The sequence below is a fragment of the Ornithodoros turicata genome, chromosome 4 (genome assembly GCF_037126465.1).
Source record: "Ornithodoros turicata isolate Travis chromosome 4, ASM3712646v1, whole genome shotgun sequence".
Taxonomy (NCBI): Eukaryota; Metazoa; Arthropoda; class Arachnida; order Ixodida; family Argasidae; genus Ornithodoros; species Ornithodoros turicata.
The window spans coordinates 79,972,002-79,995,174 of NC_088204.1; the positions used below are offsets into that span (position 1 = coordinate 79,972,002).

Genomic DNA, 23,173 nt, shown 5'->3' on the forward strand with positions numbered 1-23,173 from the left:
TTTGTGAAGACTAACTGTAACAGCGCGGCTTCCATTTTATCCGCGTGGATATCAAAACATTGTTTTCTGTCCACTGTTTTTCGCAGCCCCCCCCCCCCCCAACGAATACACTACACTACAGTTCGCCTCCCAACACGTATACCCATAATCATGTACCAATAAAAACCCCTCCTCGCCCCCCCCCCCCCCTCCCTCAGAGGGTCGATTTCTGGGGAGATAACTGGCGGGATTATTAAAAAAAAAAAAACTGACTGAAGTGACTTGAAATTCTTGACATAACCTTGAAAGCGAGCGGTTTAGCTCCCCCGCGAAGCCTGAACACTTTTTGTATCAAGAGGGAGAAACATGAAAGATGTTGAAATTCTGACGCTCCGAAGTACGTGCCTTTTTAAAATAGCGCGCTGCGTCGTCGTCGCCCTAGTGTCAGCAGTGTGAACTTCACAGAAGTTGCTGTTGCCATGGTACCTCCACCGCCGCATACCTGAGGGCATGACGCATGACGACATCCCTAGGGGTCACCTGTTGCGCCGTTTCTTCTTCCGTTTGTTGTTTTTTCGTGTAGCGCCGGCTTTTCAGGAAATTATATTGCGGTCGGGGGTTTGTCATGCACCCCACCTGCAATGTGTTCAAACAAGTTTCGTGGCTTTGTCTAGCGTCTGCGAACTTGTAGTTCAAATTTCAAAGTTTGTTTTGGACGCTTCCAAACTCTTCAATGGCTGAGGGCGGCGATGAACTCCCGGAAAATGGTGACTTATCGTCGCAGGAGGATGCGACTGAATCAGGTAATTAAGACCTCGAAGTTCGCGAGCTACAGTTTAAAAAAACGAGGCGTGTCTGGTAAACTCGTGCACTTAAAACGCAGACGACAGCACGCTGAAGTTTATACGAATGCAGTTCTAACATGTATACAACTTATACGGGGGGAATACGAAATGCGTGTATGTAACATTATGTGCTGCTGGTCTAGTTGCATTGGGTACGAGATGGATAATGAATGTTTAAAAAGAAATTAATTTTACGTAGAATGTAGAACTTCTTAGCACAGTGTTCAGCGCAAGAAAATGCAAATAAAAAGGAAAAAGACTGAGTGATATATAAACACGCATAGGTCGATGTACTGAGGTTTACATCTCATCACACGTGTTCCTAACACAGAAAAAAAAAAAAAAAACCAGGCTTATGTCAGAGCATGCTTGCATGTGTTCAGTCTGACTTCCTGCAACGTGAAAGGGAAATGGGAAAGAGGTTTTGCAGTGACAAACAGACGCTGTAGTGTTTCGAAATCGACTGGAACAGTTGTGACCGTCCCCGTAATAATTTGGGTCTGCAGCATGCCAGCATGTGCCACTTGGTAACATAATCATGATGGAAAGAGAAATTAATTGCAATTACAATACGACAAACATTTCAAAACTGTATCAAAACAACCTACGGAGTTTTATTTATTATAGATAGTTTAACAACCGTGACATTTTTTTTTTTTCAGAATCCTTGCAGATACGCAAGTTTTCTTTAATGTAATCGTCCCTTTTCCGTCTCTGGATATCATTTGCACATCATAACAAATAAGCCGGTACAATATGGCACATAAATTGCAAATGCTGTCAAATCATTTTCTGTTTTGACAGCAGTTGATGGTAAAAAATGTAGCAGATGCGAAGTACAATACATGTTTGAAAGCAACACCTGCTCACCATGTCAGCGTTGTCGGAAGCATGTTGAAAACATAAAAAAAAAAAAAATAGAACATGCACCTGCGTGTTGCGTTCACGTGTCCTTGTCTGTCAGGGCTCTCACGAACACTCGTGCGATGATTTATGTGCCTTTGTTAGAGGAATTAGCATGGGTCGGTTCCTCCGAGTTACCCATGTGAGACCCGCACGTTGAATGTGCTTCTATCGTGCAAAAATTTGGGTAGCGTGCTGTAGTGGTTACTTCGTCACATTAAAGGTAACGTGTTTGCTGTACGTGCATGAAGGTAACATGTCTCTTATGCCTTTCAATTTTACGTGCGCTGTTTAAGGTGACATTGTCTTTTAGTTTGCACATATCACTTTTTCTTTACTTTTTGAAAATGTTACTTAGAGTGGCGCTGCTATTCTACAGATTGCTTTTAATGTTTTCAGTTTTACGTACTTTTTCCAAACATTGTGATACTTGCCTTTTGGTGATACCTGCAATTGTTTTATATGTTTTGTATGCTTTTTTTTTTGTTTTTTTTCGTGTGATCCAGTAGTTGCCTTTGGAGTAGTTTTTGTGAATCCCTCTTAGAAACACTTATACAGAATGCATTAATGCATCAGTAACGAGAATGTGCAAACCGAATGCTTCTATGTTTATGCCTGCATCTTAGCCACCAGATCACATTTCCCGGTCAATTTCATTTCATTTTCATTTCATTTATTGGAAACATTTGTAGGAACCTGTACATCAGAGGGTTGCCAAAAAGCAGCAAAAAAGCTGCTTGACTAGGGCACGACCCTTTGTCACTCATCAACTGATAGTTATATCAGAAATCTAGCCAAAGAGAAACGCAGGCACTGCACATAGGAGACAACAATTCAGCAGAATCAGCTACACAATGCACCACGTCCGCTTAGTGTCCTTAGAAAGGACAACGACGCATCACTAACGCGCAAAATCAGTGCGGAAAACCTGTTTAGTACATGTGGAAGGCTAGAGGTTAGCGACTGGCATCCGTAATCAGTCCTCAACTTAGGAATCTTCCGCGTGCAAACGAAATCGTACGGGCCGACGTCGCCTTCTGATTATCGAAAAAATACGGAAACTCGTCATTGAGCTTCCATCGCTTTACCTGCAGTTGCGGAGCGGCTGCTGCGCCCTGCAGGTGCAGGAGGGCCACCACTGCATTACCTGTGCCACACATTATCGCATTACAGCGGCCACCACGACTGGGCGCGGGCCATCTGCACGCTCCTGCCCTCTCGGCGTGCAAGTTCCGACCGCAAGGCGAGCATCGCCGCCGTTACTTTGCCCAGGATGAGCCGGGTGAGTGCGTCGACGTTTATAGTCCCGTTTCTTCGGAAATGTTTCCTCGCGGCACGTTGTATTTTATTCTTATTTTATTTAGTAATTTATTTGTTACTCTGCGGCAAAAGCTGCATGACGCAAACTAGTTGAAAGATGAAAGATGAAAGTCACTGGAAAGGTTAGCCAGCTGTAGGGATCGAACCCACATCTTCTGGATTGCCGGTCCAGGGCTCTACCAATTGAGCTAAGCTAACACGCCTCTCCAGTGACTTTCGGGGTGCGTCATCTGAAGGGACGACAAACCAGCCACTCACTCTCACTCACCCTCCTTTCACTCTTACATTTTTGCTCACTCATACACACATTCATACGACGGAAATCGATGCAAGCGGCACCTGTTGAACAAGAGATAAACTGTTGTTCTGAGGCTGGAACAACATAGAAGGGACAGATACAAACAAAGCCTCAAATTGCCTAAGAAATCAACGATGAAAGATGAAAGTCACTGAAAAGGTTAGCCAGCTGTAGGGATCAAACCCACATCTTCTGGATTGCCGGTCCAGGGCTCTACCAATTGAGCTAAGCTAACACACCTTCTCAGCGACTTTCATCTTTCATCGTTGATTTCTTAGGCAATTTGAGGCTTTGTTTGTATCTGTCCCTTCTATGTTGTTCCAGCCTCAGAACATCAGTTTATCTCTTGTGCAAACTAGTTGACTGCAAACTAGTTGCATGACGACCGGGGTAAGGTAACGGAATCTTTTTCGCTTCCGTTACCACCCTCGTCTCTGGCCCTTGTTTGTTTCTGTTTCAGTTTCGGTTACCACCACTGTTGGTTTCATTTCGGCTTTCAGTACTGCCCGGTCTCTCGCTTGTTGTCTTTCTTCTTTTCTTTTTAGAAGGTTTGAAACTGTGACAAAGCCTAATACCTCTATGTATATATTCTGAAGTCTATTTCAGTACAATAGACAGCACACGAGAGACGACATTTATTCAAAAATATGCGCACATGGTTTCTTTGAACAGCTAATAGACACTCTATACTATTACTATAGTACAGCTTGCAACATATACTCGTCTGGAATCGACAGCTTGCGGTTTATTTGTCCCGGAATCTCCAGGCATTGCAAGATTGTTTGTTTCGACTAATAAACACACACTGGGTAGCATGTCTTACATGTCTATTAGTCGGAATTCTTCCAAGCTGGGAAGGAACATTCTTGCAACACCTGTAGATATCAGACAGGATGCACCGCAAGCTGTCGATTCCAGACTTTAATGTCGCAAGCTATACATATACTATTTACATGTATGCTGCAGTTTGACAGTTCGTTTTAGTTTTAGTTCCTCGGTTAACCTTAGGTCACCAAATTTAGCTTTATTTCATAAATTTATCTGCATGATGTGGTAAAGGATTCTAGTAATTTTGGTCCTGCAGTACCTGAATTATTGCCGTAAATCACTTTAGTTTGTGTGTATGTTTCAGGTATTCTGTGTGTGGGATATCCATTTCTGTTTCTGTTACCTGCTATATTTGTGGTATAATTCTGTTTCTGTTACTGTTTCTGTTGCCTTTCCCTGCTGACAAGTGCATGGGCTGCATAAGAGCACACAATGAGTAAACTACACTAAAAACACGCATAGCACCTTTCTTTTCGCACCCTTATTTGTCAAGTGCATTTATTGTTATACCTAATATCTGTACAACCCCACTCCTCCATGCAATGCTCGTAAGAGCTTTTGGGGTATTGTAAATAAATAAATAAATAAATAAAAATGTACAACCACTACCTGAAGGGAAAACAAGGATCAGTTTTGTTTTTCAAGCAACTTCATTTCATTTTTTGAGTGCCGCTTACTGGTCACTGTTTTCAACACGGTTTCATAGTGATTCTAATAGGAAGGGATGAGGTAATGCAAACTCCGGTACACCATTATTACTCCTTATTAACGTAACTACAAAACGTTCCGTAAATCTACAGTTCTACCGATTGAACGGTTCAGTTAGGCAACGATTCTTAACGAACAAATTTTGCCTGCAAAACACGACAGTCCTCAAAAAGCGCATCAGTATTCTCACAGCAGCATGTTCAATCCTGTTTTCTCACAGCATGTCGAAGAAGATTCACATGCGCTACGGGTCCGTCGGCAGTTGTCCAACGCAGATCATCGGCGGAGGCCAGCTTCCTTCTACGCGGAGCAGGCATCGCGCACCCGATCACCAGCTTACCGTCGCAGCTACAGCTGCAGCGATTCTGTGGTATGCGCTCTATTCCCTATTATTATTATTATTATTACAGCTTATTATTACTATTACTACTAGCTCTATTATTACTACAGCTTTGTAGCTCGGTAGACAAAAACAGTGCGCGGACTGCCGTGACCCTGTGGTGTGCAGTTTCAAATGATGGCTTTGTGACGTTTCCAGGGGTTTGTCGAAGTCTGGATTTGCGAAATGTAAGGATGTGCTTTGCTGTTGGTACTGCGCTGTCCATGTCTGTAGCTTCACCTATTTTATAAGTTGTTTAAGGGGGCTGTGAAACCATTTCCAGACTTTTGAAGGAAGCACATATTTTTTCGTCTCCATGACGACGTAAGTGGTTGTAGAGAGGAGCCGGCCACCAGAGAACTGCTTTCATTGTGGTGACCTTTGGGTACTTCGGGTACGGTACTTTGGGCAAGCGTGCACGGATAAAACGTCACTTCTCGTCTGTCCGCCGACGGCTCTCAGCTCTGTTCGGCGCCACCGTCGATGGTAGCTAAAAAAAAAAAATTGTGGTTTTAAAAACCCCACAGTTAGAAAAAAACTGTTCAGATGAGGAATGTGGGATTTTGCATGCCGAATCAATGGACTACTACAACGTATGAAACGGGTGTTTAGTGGGTACCATTTTCCCTCGAATCGGAGACGACCCGTAATATATATAAGACGGCCCCCCGAGTTCAGGGTACGCAAATGTTAAAAATAAAAAAGTAAACGCAGGTTGGAAACGATGCACAATACCATTTATCCATCACCACTTTCTTTGTCGCTACCTCCCCGCAGCTCATTGTCCTCCATTCTGTTCAAAGCGTTAGACTAACCATACTTCTTAAAAGCACGCACGACAACGTCCTCCGGCACATTGCACCATGCGTCCAAAGTTCACTGGACTGGCGCAATTCTTGACCTCTCCCGGTTGCTTCAGCCATCTTGTAACATATGCTTCCAATACTCGAAACCGCCTTGAATCCGCTAAATTGTTGCCGCATTCGATGGCAAAAGCGATAACTTTGCGCTCAAACACAGCAGTGTGACAATGCCATGACAGTGAATGAACGCCATTCCCGTTTGGCCCGTATGGCTGCCGTATTTGCATTGCTGACAACCCCAACTCGCGGTATCAGTCACGCCGCGCTATTGGCCCGCTCCTGCTTCTCCTGTGACGTCGTTCTGGCGCGGATATTCTAATCTAAGACGACCCCTTGACTTTGGATCGCAGGATTTTGGAAAAAAAGGGTCGTCCTAGATCGAGAAAATAAGGTATTTAGTGGGTTGTACGTGGTCTCTGACCCGTTTAATGGGAGAGCCTCAGGAGGAGAGCAGCCAATATTTAGAGCAGAAGCTCTTCCGTCAACATTTCCGCACCGGTTTGCTGGGTTTTCCACCTTTCCGTATTTTACGGAGTTGGTGTTGAACAGTGTTTTCATTTGTAATGACCATAATTATTATGGTGAGAACTATTGAGTGATGAGGGTAACGTGCCGCAAACCCACTTAGGGTTGTTTAAAATGGCTTGACTTCATAGTCTTTAGCTTATACGCTTTTAATAGAGTATTTATTATCTATTGATTTGTCGGTAGTGTTGTCCTAGTAGGGATGTCACTGGAGTGGGCATGAACGGGGGGGGGGGGTTCAACCCCCCCCCTCCCCAAAGACGTATCTTTGGTAATGCTTTTGGGAAGGGGAATGAGGGTGAAATCCTCTCACCCATGTAAATTTCCCGTAGCACCCCTCCTAAAATGTGTTTCTGGCTACGCTGCTGCCCTTGATAACATGGCCTCTGAACAAACAGCAGATTTATTTGTTGGTTGGTTTATTAGTTTGAAGAGGATGACGAAAGAGATGACGGCCAGGAAGAGCCAATGTCTGAGCAGGAACAAGCTGAACTGCTAGCTGCCATCAAAAACCTTCCAGTGCCTTTGGCCATGCGGCGGATTTTTAGGTGTGTACCGCTATCACATCAATGTCTTCTGTTATTTTCCTCCGTTCTTTTATTCTGACATTGCTTAATGGGTGCATAAGATGTCACGCATAACAGTCATTTACCCAGTCATGCACACAGGGGACTAGGTGTGGTACCCAGGGCCTTCCTACTTATTTTACCCGTTCTTATTTTAACGATGCACATTTTTACGTACAATTTATGTCTTTTCGATTGTTCATGTGGGTGACACTTAAGAGATTTCATCTAACCTTTGTATGTCACGGTATGGTGTAGGGCTGCATTAATTAAATTAATGTACAATTTATTTATCGTAACGATGAAGTAATGATAGTTAACTGCCTAATTCATCACAACAGAGAGCCCCCCTAAAATAAAATAAAAATTGTTTGGCACCCTTTGGCAGGTGGAACCGGTAAAGAAAAAATACAAAGCACATAGTATGTAAATATAAGAGTGGCTGTCCCATATACTCCTCTAGTGCTCCTCAAACAAAGCAGATTAGAATCCTCAATTTGTTAGCACATTACGCAGCCTCCCTTCTTATCAGAGCCTAGATAAGAGGCATGCGCCGCGCAACCAATCGCAGCTTTTCTGAGAAACACTTCCTTCAGAACGTCGATTATAGAACGGGCATACAGTCTACTCTAACAACTTTGTCGACGTACAGTCGTTGCTCGATTGTCATGATCCGCAGAAGCGGGAACGGTGCGGCTTACGTTAATCCCTGTTACGATGGCGAAAAATATGACAGTGAAGACGTCGGCCATGGTGAGCCAGGAGGAAGAGTCACGCCAGAAGCCGACTACGGTAGCGAAGACGAAGGCGACAACTCCGCCGTGCGCTACGAGAACTTGGACGACGCTCGTCGAAGTTGCGAGTCTGAACGTTTCAGAGCGGGTGCATCGACGTTGTACGAAGATTTGTGTCCTTCCGAAAACGTGCGCAGCAATCCGTGTTGTCTCCAGAAGCCTTGGGACCCGGAGAGTACACGTCAGGTGGACTCAGTCCTGCAGAATGCGCAGTTATGTGCAGGAGACAGGGGCTGTGACGACCAGTATTTGGAACTGCAAGGAGAACGTACAGCTGTGGCTTCGGGTGATGTTGGCAGTCACGAAAGGGAGCAACGAGAGCATCACACGATGAAAGAAGCTGTTGAAGTCGCGCAAGAACTCGGTTGGATAGACGAAACGATCGACTGTGCCTCCGTAGACGGAGCGGACGGGAGGATAGTTCGACGAGATTCATCGGCGGTTAAACGAAGCCTGGCCGATAGGTAGTGCGGTTGTTTCAGTGCTATTATGATGGATAGTGTAGATGAACATGATTTTGAGCCATATTTGTGTCTTTCGTATTATTTTTCTGCGTAGCAACACTTCCTTGTTGGTCTCTTGTGGTGGAAGTACATCAACGATGTTCCCAGGTGCTCACATGTGACTAGTTTATGTGCAAGACCATTGCTTTAAGTTTTTAGCGTACCTTGACCAAATTTAGCTACCAAATTATTGTTGCGGCCATTGTCAGTGCACAAGGCACCTGTGACATAAGAACAGGTAAATGTTATCTTCCTATACCTTCTTATATTTCTTTATTTTTTTACAGGAATCGGTTACAGAAGGCTCCATACCACCACGGGGAAAAGTTTGACATGTGGGACTTCAAGAGCCTCAAGGTGCAGTTGATTGCTCGATATCTTTATGGCTTTTCCCAATTATATTATCATAATCTCTCGCTGATGTACACAGTGAACCCCCGTTAACTTGAAGGCGTAAAAACTGGGGGGGGGGGAGAAATTCGTGATAAGGGAGTTTCGAGATACGCAAAAAATTCGTAAATCTTCGTTGCAACGATCATGCGTCGCAAAAATTATACGTTTCGTAAGGTTACTTTTCTCAACGGAACCGCGATTAGACAAAATGACCACTCGAAAATAAGAAGAAGTTGCAAAAATTTGAGATGACTTGGTGTCAAAAACATGTCGTAATGGATGCTTGCTTTGTGTTGAAAACTTTCGTTCCAGTGTCAACGCTTCGCATTGCTTAGGCTGTGCCATCTTCTTAATCATTCAGGCACTTGTGCTATCTGAAAGAGCGCAAAAACTGATAGTGAAAAGTAACTGCGCACTTGACAGTTCCTTGCACGGCGCCGTGGGGGGAAAAAAGAAAGAAAGAAAGAAAAAAGAGAAAAAGGAAAAAGAAAAATGCCGACCATGAAACGCTTGCGAGATAGCTTTCTTCCTGGTCGTCGTTGCGACCGCTCCTTGCAACAATACCTGCCGTCACCCTCTTCTCGTACCATGACGAGATGGGGCGACCGAACTCAGCTCCGCTGTGCTCCTAATAGAACAGCGGAATAAAACTTGGACTTCCAAAACATCAAACGCAGGGCGGTTTAACGAGCATCAGTGTGGGACTGCCGCGCGACGATTACCTAATCGTGTTTTTGAAATTTTTCACTGACTAGATTTGAAGATACTAAGTTGTGACAAATGCGTGGCAAGCGTAAGAGGATAATTCGGTGACCCAAGAAACCTTCACTTCACTTCACCAAAACTTCACGGATGTTTCGAGCAGGGTGTCAGACCCAGAACTGGAACTGAACCACTTTTTTTTTTTTTTTTTTTTTCAGAGCCAGAACTGAACTGAGCTGAACCGCTATTTTTTTTTGTCATCTTGGAACTGAACCTGAACCTGAACTTGAATAGTACTGTTCTAAACTGGTTCAGCAAATAGTTTAGTGTTAGTTATTTATTTATTTTTTTCCCTAAAGTGTGGAGGACACCCTAAAGAAAGGCTAACACTGCCTCATATGATGCAAATGTTATTCAAATTTTCATCTTATACTACTCATACTACTCATTATTTTACTGGTACTGCCTGCATTCAGTAACAGACATGTGCGGTTACATTGTCGCTCGTGTTTGTTGGAAAGCGTGCTGTACACTTCAACGTATTTTTCAAATTTTTCGTACGCTCCAGCGTACATTACCAGGGAACGTTGGCACAAATTTTTCCGCAGTGTGCTGAACTGTTGTGAACCCAAATGAACCTGCTAGAACCGTTATTTCAGCACTGCGGAGCTGGACTTAACCAAAAATCCACGAACTGAACTCGTAAAATTTTTCGGTTCAACACCCTAATTCGAGATATCCGAGCTCGAGTTAACTGTGGTTTCTATGTATCCTTTTCTCTTTCTTTTTTCATGTACAGGCGATGAGGAAAGCGTCAGAAATATGGAAGGACGTGAGCAGCTTCCTCACAATGTGGTCCAATTCACTAAAACAAATAGAAGGTGAGATAACAGAATTTTATCGACAGAGGAACAAATAAATATGACCTGAAATGCATGACGGTTCTGCCGTGGTGAATGTAGCAGAGTACAGTCAAACCTCAATATAACGAAACTCACAAGGAACACTATTTCTTGCGTTGTACCGAATATTTTGCGGCATCGAGCCTTACGAAATATTTGAGCCAATTACAGCAGGGAATACAAATGATTTCGCTATAATACAAATTTCGCTGTATAGCATTTCGTTATATCGAGGTTTGACACATTGAGGCAGTGTTTCACGCTTAAGGATGGATTTGGCATTAGTGAGCGATCTGTGAAAAGTGGTGGCTGCTATTGTCGCCGTACCTCACTGCCCTGGTTATACATATGATTGTGTTCATATAGGGCTTATAGGGTTCATATAGGGCTTATAGGGTTCATATAGGGCTTATAGGGTTCATATAGGCTTATTGGGTTCATCATGTACTGTTCATAGGGTTCATCATATGTGGTTCATAGGGTCGTACCTCACTGCCCTGGTTATACATATGATTGTGTTCATATAGGGCTTATAGGGTTTATATAGAGCTTATAGGGTTCATATAGGCTTATTGGGTTCATCATGTGCAGTTCATAGGGTTCATCATATATGGTTCATAGGGGTCGTACCTCACTGCCCTGGTTATACATATGATTGTGTTCATATAGGGCTTATAGGGTTTATATAGAGCTTATAGGGTTCATATAGGCTTATTGGGTTCATCATGTGCAGTTCATAGGGTTCATCATATATGGTTCATAGGGGTCGTACCTCACTGCCCTGGTTATACATATGATTGTGTTCATATAGGGCTTATAGGGTTTATATAGAGCTTATAGGGTTCATATAGGCTTATTGGGTTCATCATGTGCAGTTCATAGGGTTCATCATATATGGTCCATAGGGGTCGTACCTCACTGCCCTGGTTATACATATGATTGTGTTTGTATAGGGCTTATAGGGTTCATATAGGGCATATAGGGCTTAAAAGCTTCTTGATCTACGTTATTTATTTATTTATTGGTATTTTTATGGTGCCCATGAACAGCAGTTGCCTTTACTTTACTTTGACTTTACTTTGACTTTACTTTAAAACAATGTCTTCCTTTTCCAGGTCACTACGGCACCGGTGTGGCATCTTACTTCTTGTTCCTCCGTTGGTTGCTGTTCCTCAACTTGCTCATGTTTTTCCTGCCACTGTTACTCATCATCATACCTCACTTTGTTTTTCCAAAGACTTCCACTTCACTGCCTCTCTCACACCTCCTCGTGCCAAGTCCATTCACAGTTCTACCAATTAACGCAACTGTGAGTACTATTTGCCCGCTTGTCATTAGCCAGTACCTAACGAGTTTTGTCCTGTGTACTTTACGTTCCGTCTTCGGTCTCTCTCTTCCCTCAAGCTCGAGGAAATGTGACCCCTCATTTTTTACCCCTTGCCCTTGTAGCAGTAACTATATGTGTTTTTGTATTAGAGTGTTGCGTCATTATGGGGTTTCTGATTTGATGATGATGATTCGGGAGTTTCATCGCCAGGGGTGAGACCCTACACCGTTGCTGGTGGTGGTGGGGTGGAATAGCGAGGCACCTGGCAGTGAGGACCGAAGTCCTACGGTGTAAAAAAAAGAAAAAAGTGTCGCCCCCGTACACTTTGCTTTCTTTCGAGTTCAGTTTTTGTGTATTTTGCATTCTTTTCAGACAGGGTATTCCACGTCTTCTCCGGCACCATTTGCAGCAGCTTTTACGGCGGAAGAGATGTCGAACCGGACCTCGCAGTTGGCGGAGGAATGCTACACGATGTATCGAGTTCGCGTCACGGAAGCTACGGGTGGAGGCATATCCTACTTACAGGACTTCCTTCAGGGCACTGTGAGATTTGCTTTCGTTCTATAGACTTGGAAAAAGTATCGCACTGTCTATTCGTGCATCATTGTGTCTTTTCCAAATTTGGGAGTAAAAAATCGATTTTTATGTGAGAAGCTGTAAAATGCCAAAATGTAGTGATATTGTATAAAACAGCAGATTATTGGATGGAGAAGGGGAAAAGCAAAAAGAACACCACAAGATGGCAAGAGGCAGCACAGAATGCAAAGTATATGATGTTGGGACATGCATGAATAAGTGGCTGATTTTTCATTTTGGATAGTCCGATTCTCAATTTTTTTTTTGTCGGGTTTGATTCGAAGTGAGGTAAAAATAGGTTTTACCAGGTTTAACTCTAAAACACAAAGCTCGAAGCTTGCGTGGCTAGACATGCATTATCGTCCAAGCAGTGAGATAGCATTGAGTCCAGATAATCTGCTTTTTAAAGTCTTTTGATGTGGTCCATGTGCGCGTCTTTCTTATCTCATGGAAGCCCAGTGGTAGAGCTTGTAAACTTCACTTGTTTCAGCTGGCATAAAGCTATACTTTTTACGCCACGAGTTGTAGAGAAGCCGTATTCAGATGCATTCTCCACCCCCAGAGCATGCTTACATGCTGTGTGGAAAGGTTCAGCTCACAAAATGGCATAGTTTTCGAGACTCCGAATAAAAACTACCCCTCTGAAGACATCCAGTTTCATTTTTTTGCAAACAGGCATGCAGAAGTCACGTGCAGCTTGACACGAGAGCTCGCTGCGGCCTCTACTCGGGGCCAACCGCGGCATGGAATAAAATCGATTATAAATCGCGCGGTACGATTTCTTCCGAAATATTTCGCACGGTGGTTGTGAGGAATATTAGAAATCGTAAGACAGTGTTTCCCAGGCCCACATTTTTTCGACCGGACGGTCACTTCGGTGCGTATTTTGCGTGACGATCCACAACCATGGTATATTTGTGAAAAGGAATTTGAAAAATACACGGTGCGTTTGCCAGTGATGGCCAGTAGTTAACTACATGTAGTTAAACTACCTGATTGTAGCTAAAAAATAGTTATCGACTACTTGCAGAAATGTAGTGGCAACTACTAGTTAAACTACTATTTTAAGTTGTTAACTACAGTAGTTAGGTTACTGAAGGCGCCAACTACTTCTGATTTTGCCGCAAGCTTTACGGCACGATTGTCCTTCCGACTTTTACCTTGAGCTACTTGTTTGATGAGAACGGAGGTGCAGAGCAATTGTGTCGTGCATGTGTACTAAATCTTCGCTTTTAATGCTTGTCTAGTGAAGCCTCATTTGCTGCGAAATAATTCTGCAACTTAGTTTATCGCGTAGGCACAGAGAGAATCCCGCCGCAAGCTTCGTATTTGACGATCGTAGCAATGGCTCGAGCCAAAGTTTATTAGTGCTTGTGATTCATATTTAGGTGTCCAAGTACACTACAAGGGATTGGTGTCGGTGGACAACGTTAAGTAGTTATAGATGTAGTTAAACTACATTGCAGTAGTTAAAAAAGTAGTTTTAACTACTCCCCTGAAAAGTAGTTGAACTACTAGTTAAACTACTCAATCACAAAGTAGTTAGTAGTTATAGTTAAACTACTGTAGAAGTAGTTAGTGGCCATCACTGGCGTTCGCAATGTTCCATGTTCGGTATGCAGGGCTGGATGGAGTTGACGGCACTGTTTGCGGGACGATACTACGAGGCCGTGGAGAGTCTCCCGTCCACTCGGCTGCCGTACAACTTTCCTCTCGCCTACATTCTTGCCAACATCTGTTGCTTCCTCCTCTGCCTCCTCATGATGATAAGATAGTACGTATATGCTGTTTATCTTCACTCACTGTGTGCCGTGACACGTATTATTATTATATTTGGAAACAGCACCACGGTCGGTGTTCGCGAAACTCTCCTGGTGTCCGAAGGCAAGCTGCACCAGTACTGCAACTTGGTCTTTGCATCGTGGGATTTCTGCATCACGGATGAGCGTACCGCTCGTCTCAAGCGCATCAGCATTATTCAAGAACTGAAGGTATGGAGAGCTATTATTAAGTACAGTCGCCGTCCGATTTTTCGGACCCGCCGGGGATTGCGCAAAGGTCCGAATAATCGAGCAGTCCGAAAAAACGAATTTTGCTTCAAAATAAACTTTACTAAGCCCTAGTAGGCTGGAAAAATTTGTCGATGCTTTCGTAACGCGCTTCCAGCTCTGCATGATGACATCAGCTTCTATTTCCCGAAGCGACATTTCGTCAATGTACGCTGTCAGAGGCATCGCCGTCATCAAGTTCGCAAGTCAGCTTCACCTAACGCACGCGTGCGTTAGGTGAAGCTCGCTTTACAGCGCTCTCGCGTGACTCGCGGGCGGAGAGCACGTGCTGGGCCGTTGGCCAAAGCAAAGACGCAAAGGCGCCACGACAGACCTCTTCTACTCGGAGAAATGGAAAATGAACAATCATCACTGCCTATTATTTTGCCTCAATATTTTAGTTGGTTGGTTTCTTTCGATACGAATTTCGGACGATGCCAATATTTATCTGTCACCCCAAGAGAGAAATTCGCTGGTTGGGCAAACAGAATCCGAAATATCGAGCGACGGAGATGCATGACTTCCGAAATTTTGGACGCTCCTATACATCAACTCTATGGGACCCGCGGCAGTTCCGCGAACGAGTCCGAAAAATCGGTCGGCGACTGTATATTATCAAGGGTTGTGCCCCAGCGCTTGTGCCCATATTGACAGATATTTTCAATCTGTCTCTGGCTACGAATACCTTCCCAACCTTGTGGGAAAACAGCTATAATTGTTCCTGTACATAAGTCTGGTGACGCTACTGTCGCTGACAACTACAGACCAATCTCTATTTTATTGCCGTTTGCAAAGGTCTCTGAAACAGTGCTTATCGTTCTTTTGTAAGGGAAAGATAAGCACTTCGCAGCGTGGGTTTGTAAGCAACAGAACCGTAGAAACAAATCTGGTAACGTTCTTGAACTTTGTTGGCCAAATTGGTGATCAACGTGGCCAAGTTGATGCAGTTTATTTCGATACGTATCTCGAAGGCGTTTGACTGTGTAATTCATCAATTAGTATTGTTGCAAAAACTGTCTCTTTTTGGTTTTAGTGTCAACCTCTGTACTTTACTATCTAGCTACTTAAGCAATCGGAGTAACTATGTTCCCATAAGCGGTGTTCTTTGAATCTCTTATCTATCCTCGTCTGGAGTGCCTCAAGGTTAGGTCCTCGGACCGCTCCTTTTCAACGTTTTTATCAATGACCTTTGCTCTTCCATCAGGCATTCTCGAATCTTGCTGTACATAGATGACATTAAGTTATTCCGTCAGATTGAAAATACTTCTGATTTTGACCTTTTGCAAGATGACATAAACTCTGTATATGACTGGTGTAATGCTAACGTGTTACGTATCAACCTTGCTAAGGCTGTACAAATAACATTTACCCGGAAACTTTTGTCTCTTACTCAAAATGCCTGTACCTTGAATTATTAAATGAATTAAATTCTTGAACTAAAAAGCCTCGCTGTTCTGTTCAACTATATAATGCTTTTGTTTGTACAAAATTGGAATTTGCTTCTGTTTGCTGGAATTGTATATCGAAGACAATCGGCGATAAAATTAAATGTGTGCAATGGCGCTTCGTTAGGATTTATTATGGCAGGTACATTGGTCGATCTCTTTGCTATGACTATTACTGCTTATTGGAGTTATTGCATCGTACATGGTTACACGTTAGAAGACTCAAGCGTGATATTTGGTTTCTGTATAAGTGCATTCACGCCATGTTTGATTGCTTTGAATTGACCTCCTCAATCCCAATACGTGTTATTGTGCGAACTCTCCGTAACAGCGCTCTTTTTGATCATAGGTTTTGCCAAACCTTCTCTCCACTGTCACCTATGCTTGCTTCCTATATGAAATGTTCTCTGCATGTTGATCTTTTTCAACGCTAATGCGCACATTTTTTATGGATCACTTGTTTACTTGTTAATCGTCACTCTTCCATCAGTTGACTTGTGCACCATAACTAAGGCTACCGCTGTTCAGGGGCACATAAAATAAAAATTCGAGAATTTGAGTTCCATTAAACTGTGCTGCATTAAAAATGGAGCTCATCAAACTATGTATTTTCAATAGAGTCGCAGTTGTCCTAGTAATTTTTGAATTGGGTGTGAGATAAGCTTACAAGAATTTTTTTGTGTGTGCATGTGGGAGGGTCATACATTTTGTAAGAGTGATCATGTCTGGCAAATATTCTAGGGGGAGGAGGGCAGTACATAGGATGGGGGAGAGGGTACGTGTGGAAGAGCTTATGAAAGAAGGCTAGCCCCGAGATTTTCAGTCTAATGTCTACTGGAGTGAGAGCAAGCTGTTTCTTTATGGCAGCGATGCTGGAAAAACATGCTGAAGTCATGTGCGATGAAGCGCTCAGTTCTCTTTTGGACTGCGCGTACGGCTGCCTCAATCTTATCTATAAAGTACAGTAGTTTAGTGTATTTCATTTGAGAGCGAGTTGTTTTTGCATTATGGTGCCCCTTTAATGACTATGTCACGTTGTTAAAGTGATCGGGGCTCTCTTTACTCGAAATGTCATTGCCTTCACCCGCTCTTCTTGTAAACCTGTACTAATTCTCGTACTTTTTTTTTTTTTTTTTCAGAGCTACCTTGCAGAAGAACGCAGGGATGCAGAGCTGGCACAGTGGTCGCGTTCCAAAAAGATTACTCTCCTAGTCGTGCGCTTCTTTACCAACTTGGTAGTCTTGATCATCATTGCTGCATCATTGTATGCTGTATATGTGGCTACGAGCGCTTCTTTTGGGGTAAGTTCATTTCTTTTTTTTTTTTTACGTTGACCGTCACGGAAAGCCATCCTTTTCTTAATTAGTACTTACTAGGTCTTACTCAATACCGTAATCTGCATTGTGGAGTCAGCATCATTTCCACATTGTGAAAGAGTGCAGGTGACAGTATGATCCAGGATTGCAACATGATGGTTAAAGCCCCTTCCCCCAGCTTTCTGCGGTGGGAAATTACCATTTCCGCGAAGTGTAATTTACAAGTCAGGGGGACTCTGCAGGCAAGAGAAAACAAGTGAACAAATGTTGCAGCATTCTCCCAAGATCGCTTGCCGACTCGTGTGCCCGCGCGCTTTTCCACCCTTTCGTAACTTTGCTGTGCGCAATGGCAATTAGGCTCCTTTCTGAAAATTTCTCTTTGGGTGTTCCTGTCGTTCGATTTTCTTTCATTGCAGCATGTTCAGCTGTGTAAGTGCCAGCAGTATTAGTCGCGTCAGGCACAGAGGTGGGCACCCTCACGAGGGCATGCGAAGGTGAGGGTTTCCTCACCCTCGCCTCACGATATTTGAGGTGAGGGCCAATTTTTATGGTAATGTTTGAGGTGAGGAAAATTTTCACAAAAATTTTTGAGGTGAGGTGAGGAAAATTTTTCAAGAAAAGATTGAGGTGAGGTGAGGAAAATTTTTCTCCTAGAAAATTGAGGTGAGGGCGAGGCTAGTGAGGACAAACGCCCACCTCTGGTCAGGCATTGCAATTGCGACTGATGGGGTTTTAACCTGCAAAAATGTCTCGGATAGATTGAAATCCTTACATAATTCCGCGGTATACTGAATATTCCGCGAAAAACAGGACTCTGTGGGGAACAGCAGGTTCCTTGAGACAATGCCAATTCTGCGAAAAGCTAGGGGCTCTGACGATCTTGCAGCGGTAGTATGAAGCTGGTGTCCCCGCTTACAACGTGTACCAACGAGCGATGTAGCACTCTGTCATTTATCTTTTAATAATAATGTTAATAATAATAATAATAATGTTTTATTGGTGCCCAAGAACGGTCGTGACGACCCTAATGTTGGCGCACACAAATACAATACAATGCACTACAAATAGACACAATATACATACAAGTACAGCAATACAATATGCACTAACAACAAGACACGATCTACGCGGTCACACACATAAAAACAAAAGAGACTGTACATGAAGAAAATTAAAAAAAAATACATGACTTGAATCGAAAACGAGGAAAGAGCACGCGCACATTGTAATGTGAGAAACGCGTGCAATCGCACTGCAACAAAAGGGAAATTATCTGAAAAAGTCAAAGAAAAGCAATCTCCGAAAAATGAGAACAGATATGGCACCTAAATGATGTACATGATGCTGAAAAAATATCGAGAGATGAAGGGAACGAGTTAAACAAGATGAGTTGAGTGGCGAAGATGTGAAACCCATTGAAAATCACACTTACATTTGCTGCAGTGACAGACAATACTATCCAGAGTTTTTCGTAGCTAGTGAATTCCCACGAATGCTCATTGGTGCTTGTTGCTAGTGGGTTTTGCCATTTTTTACACTAGGACTGCACTGTCACATTACATTCCTTGCATCGTATAGGAAACTCGTACCGTGAGTATCACAATTATTTACCTACAGGACAGTTACGTTAAACATCACGTTACAGTTCCGTGTAGCATCACGGCACCATTATTATTATCGGGACAGTTATCACACGTCATAAGGCATGGTTAGAGCCTGAAGTTTTTGGGAAACATTTTTTTCTAAATTCGGGGGGTAAAAATCGGGTAAATAAACATGCGCACTAAATTCATGCGAATTCGGGTGAAAAAACTTCCAGTATGCTAACTTCGGGGTGAAATCGGGCTCAGTTACTCAACTAACTGTACTGGTTTGATACAAATGGTGATGTAACTGAATTTTTCTGCCAAACAACAACAAGTAAACAGGTACAGTAAAGTAAGTACAAAAAGTAACAGTAAAGTAAGTACAAACAAGTAAATTAGTGCATTCCTACAGACATCCCAGTGAGGGCAATGTGCCAGGTAAAAGTCGGGTTTCACCCTAAAGATGCAACCTTCAATTCGGGGTGCAAATTCGGGGAAGAATCGGGTAAAACCCTAAAACTTCAGGCTCTAGGCATGATGCGAGATGCGATATGCATTTGCATATGCACAAATGCGATATGCATTTACTGCGTTTACGCATATTCTGGGCATAATGGAGCAACTTGCTTATTCTCTGCGGTGTAGGAACAGGCCAGTTCAGATGGTAGCAGCAAAGACGGCTTTTGGGCTCTCGTGGTACAGTTCATCCCTTCACTTGTCATCACTGGGCTCAACATTGTCATCCCAGGCGTATTCTCCCACTTGATCCGCTTTGAAAACTACTCAACCGCTTTCGAAATAAAACTTACCCTGCTCAGGTAAGGAATAATTTGTTTTTGCTACTCTTCCAGTGCAAGCTGAATGATAACAACATTTAAAGCTCTCCTGTCTGGTTACCTAGAGCCGTTGGCAACATGGTGTCTCCAGTCAGTGCCACACCTGAAGGTGATCTGTGGAAAGCTGCAGAAGAAGTAAAGATAAAGAGAATACTAACTCTAGGAATATATTTTCTGTTATGGGATCTGTACTTGAATCCAAACAAGAGCTCTTGTATTCCTGTATCAGTATACACTTATGTCAATATGCTGCTGTAATCATATCACGTGTTATCAGTTGCCAATATGATTTTTTGTGATGTCACTGTCACCCGATGCTCCGATTAATAGGCATACAAATACCACTGTGAATGCAGTGCATTGAAATGTGCATGCCAGTGTAGGGGTTATGTTGCTGATGACCATAAAGTCACCCTGACTTGACAACCTATGGCATGCACTACTAATGGAAACAGTTGCGTACATGCTGTGAACTCCTGCCTTATTTTCTGCAGGACAGTGTTCCTGAGGTTCACTTCCATCTTTGTGTTGCTGATCTCACTTTACAAACAAATCAACTGCGAGAAAGGCGAACAAGGCGTCTGCTTCGAAGGCAAGGATGACGTCTGTAAGAAGCCTGTCGTAAGTGTTGTGGATATGTGCACCACTCGTGGATGATTGAACCACCAACAGGGGTGCTACAGGAGTGTAGGAAGGACCTTTTGAAGGTCTGGCAACATTTGTGACTGGCAGGAGCTCCTAACAATAACTTCAGAAGGAAGTTTTTTTTTTTTTTTTTGTTAAATATATTTTGAATATTTGTGTACAGTATTATTCTGTAATTGTAATTGGGGGTTTACGTTGCGAGACAACTGAGATCATGAGCGACGTACACTATTCTGAACTCTTACTTGTGTTTTGAAGTTTTTCTTCAGTTTTACGTAGGTATACCTAGGTATTCCAAAATATTCAAAATAAAAATTAAAATCTACAAAAAATAAAATAACAATATAATATGCAAAATAAAAATATGCAAAATGAGATAAAAATATGCAAAATAAAAATATTCAAAATAAAAGTAAGGATATGCAAAATAAGAACAAGACTCTTGAGAGCACCTGGTTAATATACCAAAAAAGAAAACCAGATACCTTTCAACAAGGCAGCATAAACTTTTGCTTGCGCATTGCTGCATCACATGTTGGGCACCCACGAATGCATTTATAACTGCTGGGACCTCTGCAGTACTGTTGCCTTACACTCCCCTCCCCTGGCACTGGTCCTGTTGACGGCCAATTCGTTTGTAACTTATCAGCACTGGATTATTTTTTGCTTGCGACAGTGTTGGGAGACTGCTGTTGGGCAGCAAATTTACAAGTTGACCCTGTTGGATTTCGTGGTTGGCGTCGCATTGGTCTTCCTCATAGAACTTCCCAGAAGGTAGGATGAAGTGTCTCGCAGCATACTTCGCTGGAAGGCTGTTTAAAAAACTTTTAGAAACTTTTTATTTTGTACGCTGAGGCCATTGTGAATTGTTACAGGCTGCTCGTAACGCGCGTAGATTCCAAATTGACAAAGTGGATTGGAAGGCCAGAGTTCAGCATCCCAACGAGAGTTCTTGACCTGGTCTACTCTCAGACACTTTGCTGGTAAGTTCTGTACATGGAGCCTCAAGTTTTCGGAAAATACTATTTATTTCTAAATTTGGGGGTTAAAAATCTGGTAAATAAATATGCGCTCGAAATTCATGCAAATTTGCGTGGAAAAACTTGCAGTATGCTGTATTCAGGGAGAAATCTGGCTCAGTTACTCAAACTAACAGTACTGGTTTGGTACAGACGGTGGTGTGACTGCATTTTCTGCCAAACAAGTTAATGTGCATTCCTACAGACATCTCAGTGAGGGCAATTTGCAGGGTAAAAATTTGGTTTCACCCTAAAGAGGCAACCTTCAATTCGGGGAAGAATTCGGGGTTAAACCCCAAAAACTTCAGGCTCTATCTGTACACCCTTCTGTTTGAAACACACTCCACTGTTCAGCACTGTTCAGGTTGTGCACCACCTCAGGTTGGGCACCTTTCATATCGAGTACCCTTGATTTCGGGCATTTCTCAGCGTTCAGTGCCCTTTAGGCTAAACGTTGTCCAAGTCTGGCAGTCAGCCTCCTGTTTTTGTGCCTGTTTTTCCTCATTAGCCCGATGCATCACCGCTAAGTCATTGACCCCTGTGACTTTTCCAGGCTTGGCACATTCTACTGTCCAATTTTACCAGCGATCAGCATCTTGAAATACTTCATTATATTCTACGTGCAAAAGGTATGCAGCCATTGTTTCGTGATTTGTAATGAGCTATAGCATGCATTGAAACCACACACTATGTACAAAGATTATTATTCTACACTTTAATATAGTCCTAAATCGGGGGTTCTCAAACTATGTTCCGCAGCCAATCATCCAGCGCGGAACGCGCACGCTGTTGGTAAAATTTTTGTCAGATCACTTTCTTCTCAATATCGCGATCCCCGCTAATGATGACATCATTGGTAGCCAATGCATCGTTCGAAATGTAAGTGCATCATTCAAAATGCAAACGCGATCATCGTATGAGGCACATCGTAACATGATGTATTGTTATATGCAAGTGCGTGTTACCCTTTATGCAGTGATGCCATAGCAGATAGTTGTATGAACGTGTGCAGAACCATTAGTTTTGTTCATTCAGTATTTTGTTCATCCAGTAAGCTTCAGCGTGCTCTCCCTTGTGGGCACATTGCAGGTTGTGTGTGTGCGTGGGGATGCTCCTCGCTATGCTAACAAATGTATAGAAGGTTCCTTGAGCTTGCGAAATTTGAGAACTCCTGTTCTTGTTCATAGGTTAGGGCCTGACTTTTTAGGGTTAAACCCGTATCCGCCCGATATTTACCCCCCGAACAAAATCTGTAAAATTCGGGTTTAACCCGAATCTACCCGAAAACATCCGGGTCACGTGGCACGCTCATAAGCGTGCATTAAAATAAAGTTTGATAACATTGCTAAACATTACCGTAGTTCCATGTTAAGACAAATTTTTATTAAACAAAAAAAAAATCACCCAAATACACCCGAATTCCTGACGACAGAATATGCCGTAACGGGATTTAACCCGAATACACCCGAATTTTCGAATGAAAAATGTCACCCGATATTTACCCCCCGAATTTGGCCAAAAATAAAACCCAAAAAAGTCAGGCCCTATTCATAGTTTGCAGGTTTGTACGTCGTACGAAAGAAAATGAAGCAGTAGGAGTTGAAATATGCCTGGGTTATATTGCGAGACATTTGTTCCGCAGCGGTTAATTTCTTTCAAGCATTTTAAAGTGTACCTCTTTTGCTGTGCAGTATACACTGATGAACAATAGCGGGCCATTGCAGACGTCCTACCGAGCGTCCCGCTCCAATACCTTCTTCATGATAGTGCTGATGCTCGCGCTGTTCCTAGTTATTGTACCTTTTGGCTACGCACTTGTGGAGTGAGTATGCGTATTTTATCTTATCTGGGGATAAAGATGTTTAAT

At 43.0% G+C, this 23,173-nt stretch overlaps 1 protein-coding gene across 2 annotated transcripts in view; it reads left to right on the top strand.

The window, feature by feature from the left end:
* Window positions 1–479: 479 nt before the first annotated feature.
* The window catches only part of LOC135392059 (transmembrane channel-like protein 7), a 33,049-nt gene continuing 10,355 nt past the window's right edge, over window positions 480–23,173 (top strand). The window contains exons 1-17 of one of the 2 annotated variants that reach the window (XM_064622700.1): window positions 480–782; window positions 2,822–3,009; window positions 5,102–5,251; window positions 7,075–7,196; window positions 8,799–8,868; window positions 10,406–10,487; window positions 11,624–11,817; window positions 12,208–12,378; window positions 14,034–14,185; window positions 14,255–14,402; window positions 17,044–17,205; window positions 19,452–19,624; window positions 20,137–20,263; window positions 20,964–21,061; window positions 21,163–21,270; window positions 21,860–21,935; window positions 22,998–23,128. In XM_064622700.1, coding sequence (XP_064478770.1) covers window positions 713–782; window positions 2,822–3,009; window positions 5,102–5,251; window positions 7,075–7,196; window positions 8,799–8,868; window positions 10,406–10,487; window positions 11,624–11,817; window positions 12,208–12,378; window positions 14,034–14,185; window positions 14,255–14,402; window positions 17,044–17,205; window positions 19,452–19,624; window positions 20,137–20,263; window positions 20,964–21,061; window positions 21,163–21,270; window positions 21,860–21,935; window positions 22,998–23,128 — 2,222 coding nt within the window. In that variant the 5' untranslated portion in view covers window positions 480–712. Of the gene's footprint in view, window positions 783–2,821; window positions 3,010–5,101; window positions 5,252–7,074; window positions 7,197–7,848; window positions 8,473–8,798; window positions 8,869–10,405; window positions 10,488–11,623; window positions 11,818–12,207; window positions 12,379–14,033; window positions 14,186–14,254; window positions 14,403–17,043; window positions 17,206–19,451; window positions 19,625–20,136; window positions 20,264–20,963; window positions 21,062–21,162; window positions 21,271–21,859; window positions 21,936–22,997; window positions 23,129–23,173 lie in introns of those variants that run through there. The other variant, XM_064622699.1, reaches the window with a different exon arrangement.